Below are 15,138 nucleotides of genomic sequence, written 5' to 3' on the forward strand. Positions count from 1 at the left end.
TACCTATAAGCTGATAATTTCTGTCTTGTATTTATTAATTTATGAATTTATTTTATTTATCAATTTATATTATTTATGTGAATGGTTTGTTAAATATGCTGTTCACTAGTTTGTTACATGGGAGTTTAATCAGCTTAATATTTCTCTTTAGAGTAATTACTTTTGGAAAGTGCTTTTAAGATTTCTCTTAGTGTTCAAATTAATTTTGTTTTTTTTTCAGCTTTTTTGATTTTTTAGGGTTTTTTTTGCAGAGAAGTTTTTGTTAGGGAGTCTGTTTCTGTGGTCAAGTGTGTCTCACATGTTGCATTTTGCAATGCAAAATGTGTTGAATAAATTTCCCAAGGCAGAAAAATTTTACCTTTTTACTATTTATATATCCTATTGTGCAGGGGATAAAATAAGTGCAGGGACGGATGTTTATGATGTTTTCATGGTGTTTGCTTCTTTTTTTGTTCATGCTTAATGTGATCATTAGTTTATAAGGATAATTATATGTAGTTTGGCTTGTCTACTAGATCTATTTTTCAATGTGGTTTTTGGGCTTTTGCCATTTTTGACCTTATAAGAACAGTGGGCGCAACACTTTAGTGATATACTGTTTGAAATTAGAAGACTACAGTGGGAAAAAATGTGTGGAAAAAAATTGTGCAAATGATAATATGACAATTCTGTTTGCACCGCTATCCTGAAATTGTATTTCATTCCTTAGATTTTTTTTGTGTGTACATGTGTTTTAGTTTGTGCATGCGTATATTCTACCGGTATACTGCATGTTTTCCTACCACTCTGTGGTTTAATACCATACTTGTGGTAAGGGAGTCCTACTAATGTACACTACCATCACATCTCAACTAGTTGTCATGTTTCCACACTTGATTAATTTTTTCTTGCACAAAACAAGAAAAAGCACCATAGAATAAGAACAAACCATTAAGAAAAGGTAGTCCCGTCACAAAACTGAAACAATTTTTTCTCTGACTGTACTGTGTCTATCATCTTCAGTTGGTTTGTATCCAGTGATTGTTTTTGAAACCTACACTCGGTTCTTAATTACAGTGACCATATAATCAACTTGTTCTATGTCCCCCCTCCTTGAAACTCTGTGTGGGATGGCATTCACATTGTGCATTTTCCTGTGAAGTGAAATCTAAAAACTTAATTTGTGCAATGGTTTTCAACATGGTACTTTGCCAAACTAATAGTTAGAACTTGTAAAAATATCTCTGTAAATAGTGTCAATCAAGAGATTCTCACTTGTTTAATATTGATATCAATTCAAACGCAAGCGGAAAAAGAAACCTGAACCTGAACGGGAGGTATGTATTTTTGAACGCGCAAGTTCTTTTTTCAACTGTGATGTAAAAGATTGCATGGATAACTCGATTCTGTATGCAAGTTACATTCAAATCTCTTACTTGCTTCTATAACTATAAAGGGGTCTTGATTGATAAATATGTAAATTGATAACTGCAATTACTTGAGTAATTTACCTTTTTCATTCAGAGCCTGCCTTGTAACTTTCTCAGACATTATTAGTATGTTCATATTTATAATTTATGAATTTTTTGTCCCGCAAGCCATTGATAATTAAGTGTTTAGTGAAAAAAATTATGATTTCTTGAATAGAATGCTTGTCTCATTTATTTTGTAACATTTGATGATCCTAATCATACATTGAACATCTGTGAGTAGACCAGAGTGTCCTCTTGGCTAGTCATTCTGTAATGTCCTACAGCCTTACCTGCCTACACAAGCCGTTCTGCCTCTTGGTAAACAATATTATCACAGTGAACTATGTGATCGGAAATATGGAGGAGCACAAGTGTAAAATGTTGACAGATGTCACTACTGTACGTCTATGACAAAGTTATGATAACTTTATAGAATAGAGTACCCAACTCTCTGTCTCTTGATGTATTTCTTGTAGTTCAGACTTTTCTTGTACATTACAGTGTTTTTGTTAAGATTTGGAAAGATTAGTAGATTATTTTTGAAGACTGGCACATATCTGATTTTCTCAAATGTACCTGTGTTGGTATTGGCAGGGAAACCCTGGTAATTAGACTGGTGCAACTTTGATAAAAATGACTGGGTTAGCCCTTAACAAAAACACTGATATATGGTGCGCTCGCAACATCATTTCTCTCTGTAATGCATGTGCCGACACAATTCTATGATAATCAGCATGTAATCTCTTTTGAAAAGTCTACCACTGAAGCTAACAGGGAACTTCTTTTCATAGTAAACTCTATTCTGTGCCACTTACCTTGTGCAGTACATGTAGCATTACATGATGTGTGATGGCTGTGAACTTCAAAGAGACTGAACGTTGACATACTAGTAGATGTATGTCAACATAGAGAGTACTTTATCAACAGAAAAATATTTTTTAATTATTTTTAGCTTCTCGTGTCTATTTATAGACAGAGAAGGTATTAGAGTTGAAAACCAATATGCTGCTGTCCTGCTGTCAAGAACTTCCGTCTGTCAAGACTTCCGTCTGTCAAGATCCGTTGACGTCATGCCATTGTGATGGGTCATATCATAAACTGGTGGGGGTGTTCATGGCTCAGGTTGAGGTGTGGGAGAACGATTTTGAGCTATGACAAAAATCAAAAGGGACTTAGCAGCATAGCCACAGTGTTAAGCCTTTCTCCAAGGTTTCTTAGTTGACTACAATCTATTACAGACTACTGAGCTAGGGGTACTCACTTTGTGTTTGCTCACTCTGTGAGCGCTAGTGTTTGGTACTGAGTTGCGAGGATATCCCCTCATGGCTTCACGTGATCTGGGCCTGTTGCATAATCTGCAGAGATGATCATATGCCTCAGAGTCTGAAAACTGTCATTGTGTAAGCCTGTCGGCATTTTCCTTGCATTTTTCCCATTTAATTTTGCAAAATATCGGCGAGTACCTCAATATTTCAAGATAACCCTTTCTTCCCAATCGTTTCCTGGAGTTTCAGAGTCATATGAACGAAAATGAGTGAAAGTTTTAGACAGGAAAATCGGACGTCGGCCATGTTCAATGTTTACAGTATAATCAGAAGTTTACATCAACTATTTACCAACAACTCCATGCCAACAATTACAACCAATTACTGACCTGGCCACACATTAGAGAAGGTACAGCGTCATTGACGGTATTTTTAGCAATTGACTTCACAGATGGAAATCGCAGTATATTTATTATAATATTTTATGAAAGTTATTTTGTATACTGCATTCATAGACTTTTTAAAGTTTATAACATCAGCATACCGGGATGTTGTGTCTTAAATCTACAAAATCATATTGTGCACGCAAAATTACAAACTGTACCAAGAAGGTACGTTACCATTCAATAAGCAGAAAGTGGATAGGCATAGCTGAAGAATACTTAGTCTATCCTCTTCATAGTATTAATCAGTGGTTGTCGGAGTGTTTTATTATGAACAAATAGACAGGTACTACTATGATAGAGGTGAATTTACTGTTGCCCAGTATGGGCCAAGCATCCTTGTGTTGTCAGAGACTACATCAAATACCACATTCTGGCTTGTACGCCAGTTGTCTGTTTTGTTGAGATATTTACTGATAACAAATTAGTGTGTAGTACAAATCATAGAAATCATTAGATGTAACTTTGAATTGATTTACTATTACTGTTAATTTTCTAGATACTCATGAAGGTTCTATCAGAGGAAGGAGCTGACAGCAAAATTGCTCTTCAGAGTGAGGTAGAGTAGGATAGATGTTAAATTGGAAGGGCTTTAGCTAGATGTCAGTCAAATGTAAAATATATGTACAAGTATCAGTGGATAAGATGCCAGGTCTAAAAGATATTTTCAAGCAAGCATGTCCATTTAGGTGTATTTCTTTGTGAATGTCATATTTGAAAGTTGTACTTTTAAAGTTTCAAAAAATCATTTGGTTCCAAATCCTAAGTTCCAAGTCCACTGACCAGGTATACCAGGTAGGAGATAGTTATCCACAAACTAAAATGCCATATCCGTATTATAGTGCTATCATCATAATCAAATTGTAAAGTTCATGATACAAATCTAGATCAAACCCAAGCTGGTCAGTCAGACACTATATCAGGAAGTCAATGTGTGGTTGACTGATATTACTAGTAGATGATGGATCATTATATTTTGGAGAGGGGGAGGGCAATGAAAAATAAATCTGGACAACCAAATTTTTTACATTTTTTCAGCCCTCATTCTGACCGTGCCCCAATTTCAAGAAGTAATGGTCTGGCCGTTGAATAGAGATTGCATGAGTAACTTTGTATTAGATTAGTTTTGATTTGTCTAGATTATAATAGCAAGGTAGATCTGCACCACACTGTTGGTTTCTCCTACATAGTAAAGTACCATAACTACTGAAATTATGTGTAATATAAATCTGTAAGTTAACCAAAGAAGTAGTTAGACTGTACATGTATGCACTATTATCTTTATTCCATGTGCTAGAAAATTTAACATTTAAATTTACATGTCAAAATGCATGGAATATTTTGCATGAATAGATATCTGGTAGACAAATCAGATTATCAACAGAACAAGGTATTCATATTGTTCTCTTTGGATCCCTGTATTCAAGTGATTTGAGCACAAAGTACCCCAGAATCTCTGCACATCTACGTATTTAATCAATGCTTTGAATATTGGTGAAATTTCGAAAGATATCAGAAATGTTTGCACATACTACAAGTAAATAAACTGGTTTTGTCATTTATGAAGATATGCATTACATGCCATGCCAGTACTCACGTCTTGTACAGTTACTTTTACAATGTATTTTGACCCTAACATTCACCCAGAGTGATAGACCAGAGTATGTGTATACACAATTTTCACGAAGATGGTGACCACTATGTGCTTATGCATCATAGCTTGGTTTTTTTGTATAGAATAAATTTGTGTATTGACTTTGTACATACAGAGGAAAATTATCAATTTATGCTTGCATAATATGTAAATCATATCACTTTCATTATTTTACATGGTAACAAATCATGACATTTTCTAATTTGGAAAATAGTTCAAATATCATGATTGTTTCTCATGTTTCTGATATTTTTGGCTTAGTTGTGATTGATTAATGATTGAAGCTAGGCCCCCCCCCCTCCCAAATAATAGATATTAATATTTAAATCCTTTTGTAACATCTGTGACACATGCATTGTGCTGACTTTAACTGAGGATAAAATATTTTGCAATTGTTATTGTGATACAACGCCACCCACATAACGTGAGTTGGCAAACTGTGTGTTTAGAATCAAATCATTTGTGATCTTGCAGATACAAAAACAGGGTCTGTATATTGCTTATTAACACCAATTTTTATCCATTATTGGGTTCTTTTGGGTATCTCTTTCTCATATTATTCTTTTCTCTGAAATCTTACCAGCATTCCTGCTTTCAAGATTCATCTATTTCTGTATTTGACAATTGTACTTGCTATGGTATAGTTTATCACCAGATATTTTACATTGTGGTTTATAGTAATAAGAGGTGGTTGGGTATAGCTACTCAGGCTTAGACTGAGTTGTGCTAGATCTATGTAATAGTACCTGCATGATATAGTCTTTATTTTTGACCTTGTGTCTAATTATATTAGCTAACACTGTTAATGTATATGTCATGTGTTCTTACGCGCTATAAATTCACAATTTATTGTCAATTTTGACTATCACTATAGCATCAAAATATGGATTTCAGTATACTATATGTTTGTTGTAATGTTTCAAATAGGTTGCATATTATCATTGATTCACAGCAGGGCGCAAAGAGTGAAATGTACACAGGGTATACAACCAATGAACGCACCCTGTAACATTTGGTTTTACATCCTTATAATCGGATGTACATGCATCTCTGTTTTATACTTGACATTTGCTATACATGTTGACTTGAAGTACACAATTCTTAAGTTTAGATACACATGGCATTGTACATAATTCAGGCTGCTGTAGACATGGCCAGGTCTGATTTCACAGCAGTAGTAATTGTGAGAAAGTTAACATGAGGGGGATGTTTCAATATCATCAGAATTTGTTGAAGTTCGACTAGGATATCACAGTTGAATAGTAAATCAGTTGATTTTCAAACGTATCAGGACTAAATACATGTAGGCTGATAGCTGGCATTCATGATGATGTACTGGTATACTAGGAGATTGATAATAGAAATGCATGTGTAGGCCAAGAGTTGTTGTAGTGACAGTCTACATCATAGATTTTTTCTGCACTGCAGTGTTGATAAACTCTCCTCTTTTTCCCATGCAGAACATCGAGCTCAAGATCAAAGTTGAGCAACTGCATGAAGAGCTCAAAACCAGTCAAAAGCTATTGGCAAAAGCCAAGTAAGTGAAGCCCTTTGAATGAATGCTGATTCCTACCAAAATATATCTATGTAATGTGACGACCTACAGATACTCACAGGAATCTCCATTGTTTGTTTGTTTGTTTGTTTGTCCAATCAGGACAGTGATATTAGATCCATAGTAATTTTACTTCATTGTTGTGTAATTTAGTTCTTTATGAAGTGCTGATATTTGCATCTAGGCAGATCACTGAAACTAAGTAGATGTTCTTGAAATTTATGATGTGCTATATATACTTGACAATCAAAATATATGAAAGCTAATGAAGCAGTAAATGAGGAAAATGTTATTCAACTGTTTTGAATAGGCAAGCTTTTGATGATCTGGACTCTGAGCGTGAAGTCGTTGGTGAATCTGCAGAGACCATTGCCAAACTCAAAGAAACCATTTCTGAGTATGAGAAGGAAATAGAGGTAAGATTTCAGACACATTATTTGTGTTCCATTGTGTTTTTCCTTCTCAAACACTATCAGTCTTTCATGTCATAAGAATATTAAACTTCTTACTTGTAGGTAATTTATATGACTTTGCATTTAGAAAATGATATGTGAATGATACCGCCTTGTCATCATGTGCAATTGTTGACTGTCCAGTGCTGTCACAGGAGAAGCTGGTAGTGAAGTCTGGTATATTTGTATGCTGTGTAAGTGTGTGTGTTTGTATCAGTGGATGTATGTACAATGTGGAGGGTATCAAGCATGTATGTGACCAGTGATCCCTGTGATATTACAGGAATTGATAGTTTTGCAGTGTGCTGATATCCGGGGCTAAAAGATGTTGGGGCTACTATTTAATGACACAAGACAGCATGGATTCATGAAGAACATTGACCTCTAGAAAACTCATATTTTTGGTTTTAGTAGTAGTTTTGACATCTTCAATCATAAGGTTAACAATGACAGGATTGTTTGTGATGTGTCAGGTAATTGAAATGTTTTTAAGGTCAGGTAGATTTGGTTTAACACACTGTATCTCTGATAGGACTTGCGAGAAGCCTTGGATTTGGCAACTTTTGAAGCGATGAGGATAGAGTTTGTCTTGAAACTACCTTGGAGGTAAACAGTTAGATAGTTAGTTAGAACTAGAACTGATAACACAAAGATTCTTGATTTAGAACAGGATGATAATCCCATGTATTTTGTTTGAATTTCATTGATAATGCCAATTCAATGATCAGTTTGTTTTAATTAGTCAGGTCTGTTAACATAGTACTAGTGAAAAATTATTGATATAAACAGTAATGAAGTCAAAATAGGAGAAAAGCATTTCCCTATGTTATACACCTCTATGTTTTTCAACCAACAGAGGGTCAATCTTGAAAGTTTTATTTGCTCACTTACACTTTTGGAATCATCTGTATCCAGTGAAAATTGACTGTACCAGAGCATTATGTAGATGATTGTTTTATAGTCTATGACATTACATTGTTTGAACTCCAGCAGCAAAGTTGGCACTTTACATTTTCATTCCCAGTTTCATGGGAAATAGATATTTGACTTGCATGTGTATTTCATACAAAGGAACAAAATCAGTACAAGATTGAGACCGAGAAATGGCTCCATGAAGACAGACTTACTCATTCAGGCTGTGACTATAGATGCGTTCAGGTAAAAAAGAACAGGGGAAATGTACATGCTATAGAGTAAATGTACAGTAAAATACACTTCTAAGTAGATGTATATCATAGTACTTTAGTATTTCTAATTATCATAATAATAATTACAGTAATAGTCTTTCACATGTTATGGTCATAATATTATTATATCATACTACGTTATACTAATCATATGTTAGTATAATAATATTATTAGGTTCTGTTAGGTTTTTACTGCTAATGTAAGAGTTTTTAGGTGGGTTGTGTTTGTGTATAGTAGTGCCAGACGAAATGATAAGCTCTTTGATAGATAATGCATTTAAAATAGATATGTTCATACTATCGGTTTGTTAGGGTCAGTACAGCATAACTTCACATAAGTCTCTCTTTACTGAAAAAGGATAAAATAATTACTGTGAAACACTCATCAAAGTGATACTTGTATTATGCTGAGAAATGTCAAAGATAGAATTGGAAGCTAACTTAACTGCTAGGTTTAAACTTTAACAGTTTAATACTCAGTGTATCTTGTAGTACCAATAGTGTTGTAAATTACAACTACTTGTTGAAATGTCAATTATAGCTTAGTAGTTCATGTGCCATGCCATAGATACATTTGTGTAATATAAGTGAGAAGAAAAATACTTGAAAGTCTAAAGGCAAGATTGATGCATGGTAATCTGTTGTGTAAAACATTGTAAGCTCCTCTAAATACAGCCTATGTGACATTAGAGTACTAGATAAGAATAGATGGCGCAAGGGATTTTCACAAATTCAGGTTGACAAAACATTTCAAAATATTGTACATTTTATAATAAATCCATTATCCAGTATATAAGACTAGGAGTTTATTTTGCGCATGTATGTTGATATGCAATCTATATGGTTCTTTATCGTAGTGTAGGACCTTTACTGTACAGTAGGAGCTAGTAAAATCTGATTGTAAAATTGATTATTGTTTGAGTATGTGAAATTCATGTACTGGTAACTGCTGTATTGATTCTCAGCTTCGTGAGCAACAGGATATTCAGCTGTCTAGGCTGAAAGTGCAGATCCAGAGATTGAGATCTCTGAGTGGCAAAACACCATCCCAGGTAAAAACATTGCAACTAACTCATAGGATAGGATAACTGAAAACTTGGAAACTGGTTTTGGATAGATAGCTTATGGTTTATTCTGCTCATACATTGACAGGCAAAGAGTAAACTTGATGGTTTAAGTTGATAGAGTTATAAAATTAAATTCCCAGGATGCTTCTTTTAACACTTCATATGTTGACAAATAATGTTGGTTAATATTGCCTTGTTTTTTTAAAAATTGATGCTTCTGACAGGGAGAGAAGCTTGATCTAAATAAGTTTAATATCTGCCCTCTGTTGATACCCACATAGCTGTCCGACAGAAAAGACTTCCATGATCTCTCATACATAAAACCCTCCACCCTCTTTCTAAACCCTAGCCTGAGACAAAATTTAGAAATTCCCTGCCAGTCCTTGAGGGGCATGCCTCGTATGAAGTGGCATTGTCAGGATATGGTCAAAGACAACACAAGGTTTAGTATGAGGTGTGGTAATTATAAGATATTAACTGTGTAGGCAAACTTGCATATAAACCCATTTTCATGTCATAAGATTTAGCGTTGATGTCAAGATTTTGACATCAATTCCCAGAACTAGTGAACAATGAAGTTCTAACCTAGTACTAATAGGAAAGTTTAATATAGCACCAGTAAATGTCACTTCTTGATGTGTGCAGACCCACTAAACATGCAAGATTTAGTAATAAAATATTCTATGTTGCAAGGGAAAAAACATGTAGACTTGTTTTGGTTCAAATAGTGTAATTACTCTACCCATTGTGTGTAGCTGTGTTTAAAGGACCTGTCGAACATGAAGACTGGTGCATTCACAACAGGAGACTAAAGCCAATGAGTAGAGAGACCACTGTGTTTGCACATGTACATGTGCCTCTGTGGCAATGTATTCAAATGATAGGCTGTAGATGGTACTCTACACTAAAGGAAGCATGGAGAATTTGATCTTGAATTTTTCTTGTCTGGTTGTCTGTTTTGCTTGGTCGTCTGTTTCTAGTTGTCTGTTTCTCTCAGTTGATTCTTAATTTTTGTTGGTTTGGTGTCAGATTGGTGAATTACCTGTATACGGGTCTGACACAAGCTGTATTTGGGGTCGTGGATGAATGATCACTTGTGAAAAGAGCATATGCTTGTCTGTGGTATGATGTATTGATACAAGTGTTTTATGTATGGTGATGTGTAAACTGGAAAACATGTAGTTGCAATGAGTCCTTTGCTGAAATGCAGAATGGTATGTTTGTCTTGTTTGTTTGTGTGTTCATGAACATTTTCAGTCCTCAGTCATTGCATGGATTCATTGCTCTTGGCAAATATATTCCCCCAAGATTTCTGTCAGATTTACCAAAATGAGCTTGATTGGTATAGGGTGTTGCCTGTATACATAGTCTGTTGCCTGTATACATACAGTCTATGTGCTGGTTGTCATCCATAGCAAGCTAGGAAAGACATGCAGGAAGAAAGAGTTGTACACCAGAAGAGAATTCAACAGCAAGTTGCCGAGCAACTGAAGGGCAAAGATGAAGTCATCAACCAGCTGTATGGTGATGTTCAAGAGAAAGAAAACATGTGTAAAGTAAATGAACATTTTCTGCCTGTTTCTGCCTATTTGTGCCTTTTCATTGATATCGGTGACCAAGTCTATCTTTGGCACCTTGTCTGACCCATACCAGGTAGCAATGACTTGGGTTTCATGAAGTGTTTTGGAAAGCTCTGATTTACAGAGGTCTGTGCTTGCTTATGCAGACTTGTGTAGGATTTGTGTACAATACCATTTACAGCCATCACAGCATGCTTATAAAAAAAAATTACTAAATGCAGAGTTTTCATTGTAATGTTTGGTTGTGCCTTTCCAGTCCTCTTTTTGACGATTTGGTTTTAAACCCATTTGATTTTTTATTGGAATTTGTTTCGGTGATGAGAAAACATGATTCAGTAACACAGGATATGTCCCTACAACTGCTGGTTTGTTGTCACATAACAGAAACTGGGAGAAGAAGTTGCCAAAATCAAACAGGAATTACATGATCAAAAGATGGAGTCTCACAAGAAGAGAAAGGAAGTAGATGAACTCATCCTGGAAAAAGAAGGAGAGATCCATCGGTTGGCAAATGATGTGGAAGAGAAGGATTACCATTGCAAAGTAAATAATTTCTTGAAGTGTACTAACATATCTTGACAATTTCAGATTATGACAAGATATGTTGGCACATATGTTGATTGCATTTATTTTGGATTGCAGAGATCTTGTTTTCTTGCTTTAAAAAGTGTTGTCCATTAGGGTATATTTTCATGGCTGTTGTAAAAATCAAAAGGATCATTGATTTTGTCATTTGTTGGCGTCTTGCTGGACTGGACTTTGAAAAGTGCCTTTGATTTGGCAGAGTAGCTTGAGTGCCTTCAATTGGAAGAGTAGCCTTGATATATCTGCCTAATTTTGTGTTATAATCTGTGATAACAGAAACTAGAAAATGAAGTGGAGTACCTGAAAAAGGAATTACAAAAACAGAAAATGGAAGTGCAAAAGAAGAGTGATGATGATCTGACTGAGCAGCTGAAAGAGAAAGACCGGTTGATCAACAAGTTGAACAGTGATGTAAATGACAAAGTTCGTCATTGTAAAGTAATTATTGTTGGAACATTTTCTCTCCAGCTTCTCCTCTACCCTTTACTCATAGTCCATAGTCTTTAGAAACATTTTAGAGAATTGTCAAAATTAATGAAACCATAACTAGTGATAAAATATCAGTGTTTATAATATTGTGAGATTTTCCACAGGGTTGATAGTAGCCTAATAGTAGTTGTAGATGTGTAGTTAGACTTGGTTCAAGTCGGTGAATTTTAAAAAAATAAAATCATTTATAATAGTTTCTTTGTGTCTCTCCTATTTCGTACAAACCTATCCGGAATTTGGCAGCTCACGCCAGGTTTTCCCAGCGATTGAATGCGTCACGTTTGAGTCTGCGCAGTAGTGAGTTAGTTTCTGCCGGATTCACCGACTTGGACTTCTTGCAAAGTACAGGCGGTGAGACGGACTGTGTACACAGTGACGTAGAGCAAATACAAAATGATTGACAGCCCCCGCCGTTATTCTGGCCAATAAGAAGAACGCTTGCTAATAAACCTCTGCATGCATTAAAAAGTTTGTTGTCATCTCCGTGCAAAGCTAGACATCGAGTACGTTTTATATCTGGGCGAATAATAGCATCAAGTTCGTACATCAACCGCGTTTTACAACTGATCGGTCGACCACCGCTAATCATGCGAGATCACCAAAGAAAGCTTGTTGAGAGTTACATTGAGGGAAAAGATGTGTTCGTCTGCACACCAACCGGCAGCGGAAAATCACTGACATACGAAGTCGCTCCACACACATTGTTTTGATTTCCATCGCTTCGGGCACGTAAGAGAACAGGCTCCAACTGTAAGGACGGTGTCTTTTTCCATCCTTGAATAACCGGCCACGATTTTCGCATTTTGTAACATGGGCCCCACAGACAACACAGATATTTTCACGCGTTTTCGGTGATACAACAGAGGTCGTGCTGACTTTTGTGGGAGTGATCGCACTCGACATTTTGTCAACAACGCCATGTGAGTTTTATGCACGTCTCGTTTGGGTCAATTGGTAACTCCTCCCAATGTGTAAAATTTAGTGATGTCATCTTATGAATAATATATGAGTAAAGAAAACGTCATCTCATGAATAATTTATAGCAACGCAAACCCTGCAAGAAAGCCAAGTCTGTGATTCCGGTGAAACTCCGCTGTATAGCGTTCACTCCACTCATCGTGTTCACCCTACTCATCGCGTCCACTCACGCGCGCGTTTCACATGAAAGCAAAATACAATCATTGCGTTCACTCCACTCAAACCTTCACAAATCACAGACTTGAACCAAGTCTAATGTGTAGTGTGAAGAAATGCTAATGAAGGATGGAAGGGTGACACATCAGTAGGTCATTTCTGGTAGTTGCATCATTTTACACTCGTTCTCATCTATCATCGAACGCGCAACTTCATGTGAATGTTGATACATCTCATGAATTCATCAGTGTGTTTCCTCTGAAACTTCATGACTTGATAAGAAAATTCCTCGGAAGATTTCGCCGCCTCAACGATGTAATTAATAATATTGCTACAGACTTCCAGACAAGTCGGCGCCAACAAATAAAACATGCTGGGGCATACAACACGCGTGCGCCACATTTATTTTCGCTGAGAGCATGCACAGTTGTCCCTGGAACGCTCCATGCTTTCCGCGGTGTTCGAGTTTTTCCAAACTTTTGTTAGGTTTGTCCATGGTGCCGATGAGTTTTGTAAATGAAAATGTCATCAGAATTTGTGTTTAACGTTCACTTCCAATACTATGGTGCACAAAAGATAACATCCGTGTACATGAAGAGAGGGTGAATTCATGAGAATGAAAGCTAGTAGTGAAAGTTTAAAATGCCGAGGTGGAACTTTAAAGGCGAAGATTTACGTTCAGGATGGGACATCGCCATCAGTTTCGGGCAGAGAAACGTTCTTACACTTTTGTGAAATACGAAAGATTCACATTTCAAGAGAGAAAAAATGTACTCGAAATTTCCTTGAGAATCAACATCGCGCAGGTTCGTTTTGAGAGTCAACATCGCGCAGGTTCATTTCCTCACCCCGGCACAAATATACGTGCGTGTAGTGACGATACTATGAATGATGACGGTCCCATTTTCAAATGTAACCACATTCTCTCGCAAAGAAACGACAAGCACCGGGAGTAATGTTTGCTATGGCATTAGCAGTCGCTAGTTCAGTGAACCTGTAGGCGAAATCTTGATGAGATCTCAGCTCGCTCTTTATATAGTTGAAACACGGCTCGCAAACGTTGAAAACATTATATGGTGGCTGGTAAATCAGTCGAACCCCTCTCGCCTGCAATAGTCGTTGGAGATTTTGCTCAACATATCGGGCGTGGTGGAAACCGCAATTATCCATAATTACAATGTCACCTACGGCCAAACAAGGATTTCCAAAATTATCCGTAACTCGAACAGCCTCATCGAAAAAGTTCAATAACTCCAACCCGTTTGATGGTCCAACGATCACATCGGAATGATCGACACCCGTAGCACTGACAAGTATGTTGATCGCGTTCGTAGCGTTCGATGCATGGCATGGCGTTGTATTTTAACTGCCGGTGTTCTGATTTCTGCGTGTCCAAAACGACGATTGCCTGTAGTTCTGATCACCGAAGACTCGTCAAACCAATGAATTTGATTTATATTGTAATCAGAAACAGTTTCTATGAAATCCAGTGTATATTGTCCGATAGCTGGAGTCATCGATTCGGCAGCAAGACTTGATATTTTCTTTCGACTCATGTTCAGGTATTCGGTTATCGCTCGGTGAATTGTCGCCAGCGATGGTACGTTTTCAGCCGTACACCCGTTATCATCAAGAAGTTACCTTCTGATTTCGTGCAAGTAAATACTTGGTTGCCACCTTTTATAGAACTCGATATGTTGGAGAATGTTGTCGACAACTTTAGTACGTTCTCGCGCTGGTCTATCACTAAGGGAGCCTGTTCTCTCGTATTTGCAGCAGATACTGTGCGCTGTTGATTTAGACACTCCGGTCGTCGATGCAATTTCACCATAAGAAACGCCTTTCAAGTGAAGTTCTCAGATGCGTCTTCGCATCAGAAATGGTGTCGGAAAACCACGTTGCATTTTGGAAGTGTGTACTATACTGTGCACGGCAGTTGTACAATGTTGCAGCAACCCTCAACTTTGCCGCCCAAACTATTTTTGTATCCGCGATCTGTTATTCGCATTTTAGTTGTCGTATTAATGAAATGAAATTCGCGCCACACATTTTACCGGGCTAAAACTTCGCCCATTGTTTTTGAACAATTCATACGAATCGCTAATGTAAAGGTACGTATTCACGTAGCTAGGAATATGACGTTCACGTCAGTCGTTTGCGTACAGTGTATCTTATGTTTACATAAACTTGTAAACTTGTCGCCAGCGCGGCGCGGCGGCGTCTGAAATCTTCCTAGGAAGTTCCTTATCAACTCATGAAGTTTCAAAGGAAACACA

The 15,138-nt window shown here is 36.7% G+C and overlaps 1 protein-coding gene across 3 annotated transcripts in view; it reads left to right on the forward strand.

Moving 5' to 3' along the window:
- The window catches only part of LOC139114726 (uncharacterized), an 82,193-nt gene that overhangs the window by 32,141 nt on the left and 34,914 nt on the right, over positions 1 to 15,138 (forward strand). For 2 of the 3 annotated variants that reach the window (XM_070676599.1, XM_070676598.1), the window contains exons 5-9: positions 6,274 to 6,350; positions 6,679 to 6,784; positions 10,490 to 10,630; positions 11,039 to 11,197; positions 11,516 to 11,677. In XM_070676599.1, the coding sequence (XP_070532700.1) occupies positions 6,274 to 6,350; positions 6,679 to 6,784; positions 10,490 to 10,630; positions 11,039 to 11,197; positions 11,516 to 11,677 (645 nt within the window). Of the gene's footprint in view, positions 1 to 5,207; positions 5,301 to 6,273; positions 6,351 to 6,678; positions 6,785 to 10,489; positions 10,631 to 11,038; positions 11,198 to 11,515; positions 11,678 to 15,138 lie in introns of those variants that run through there. The other variant, XM_070676600.1, reaches the window with a different exon arrangement.

The sequence above is a fragment of the Ptychodera flava genome, chromosome 16 (assembly GCF_041260155.1).
Source record: "Ptychodera flava strain L36383 chromosome 16, AS_Pfla_20210202, whole genome shotgun sequence".
Taxonomy (NCBI): Eukaryota; Metazoa; Hemichordata; class Enteropneusta; family Ptychoderidae; genus Ptychodera; species Ptychodera flava.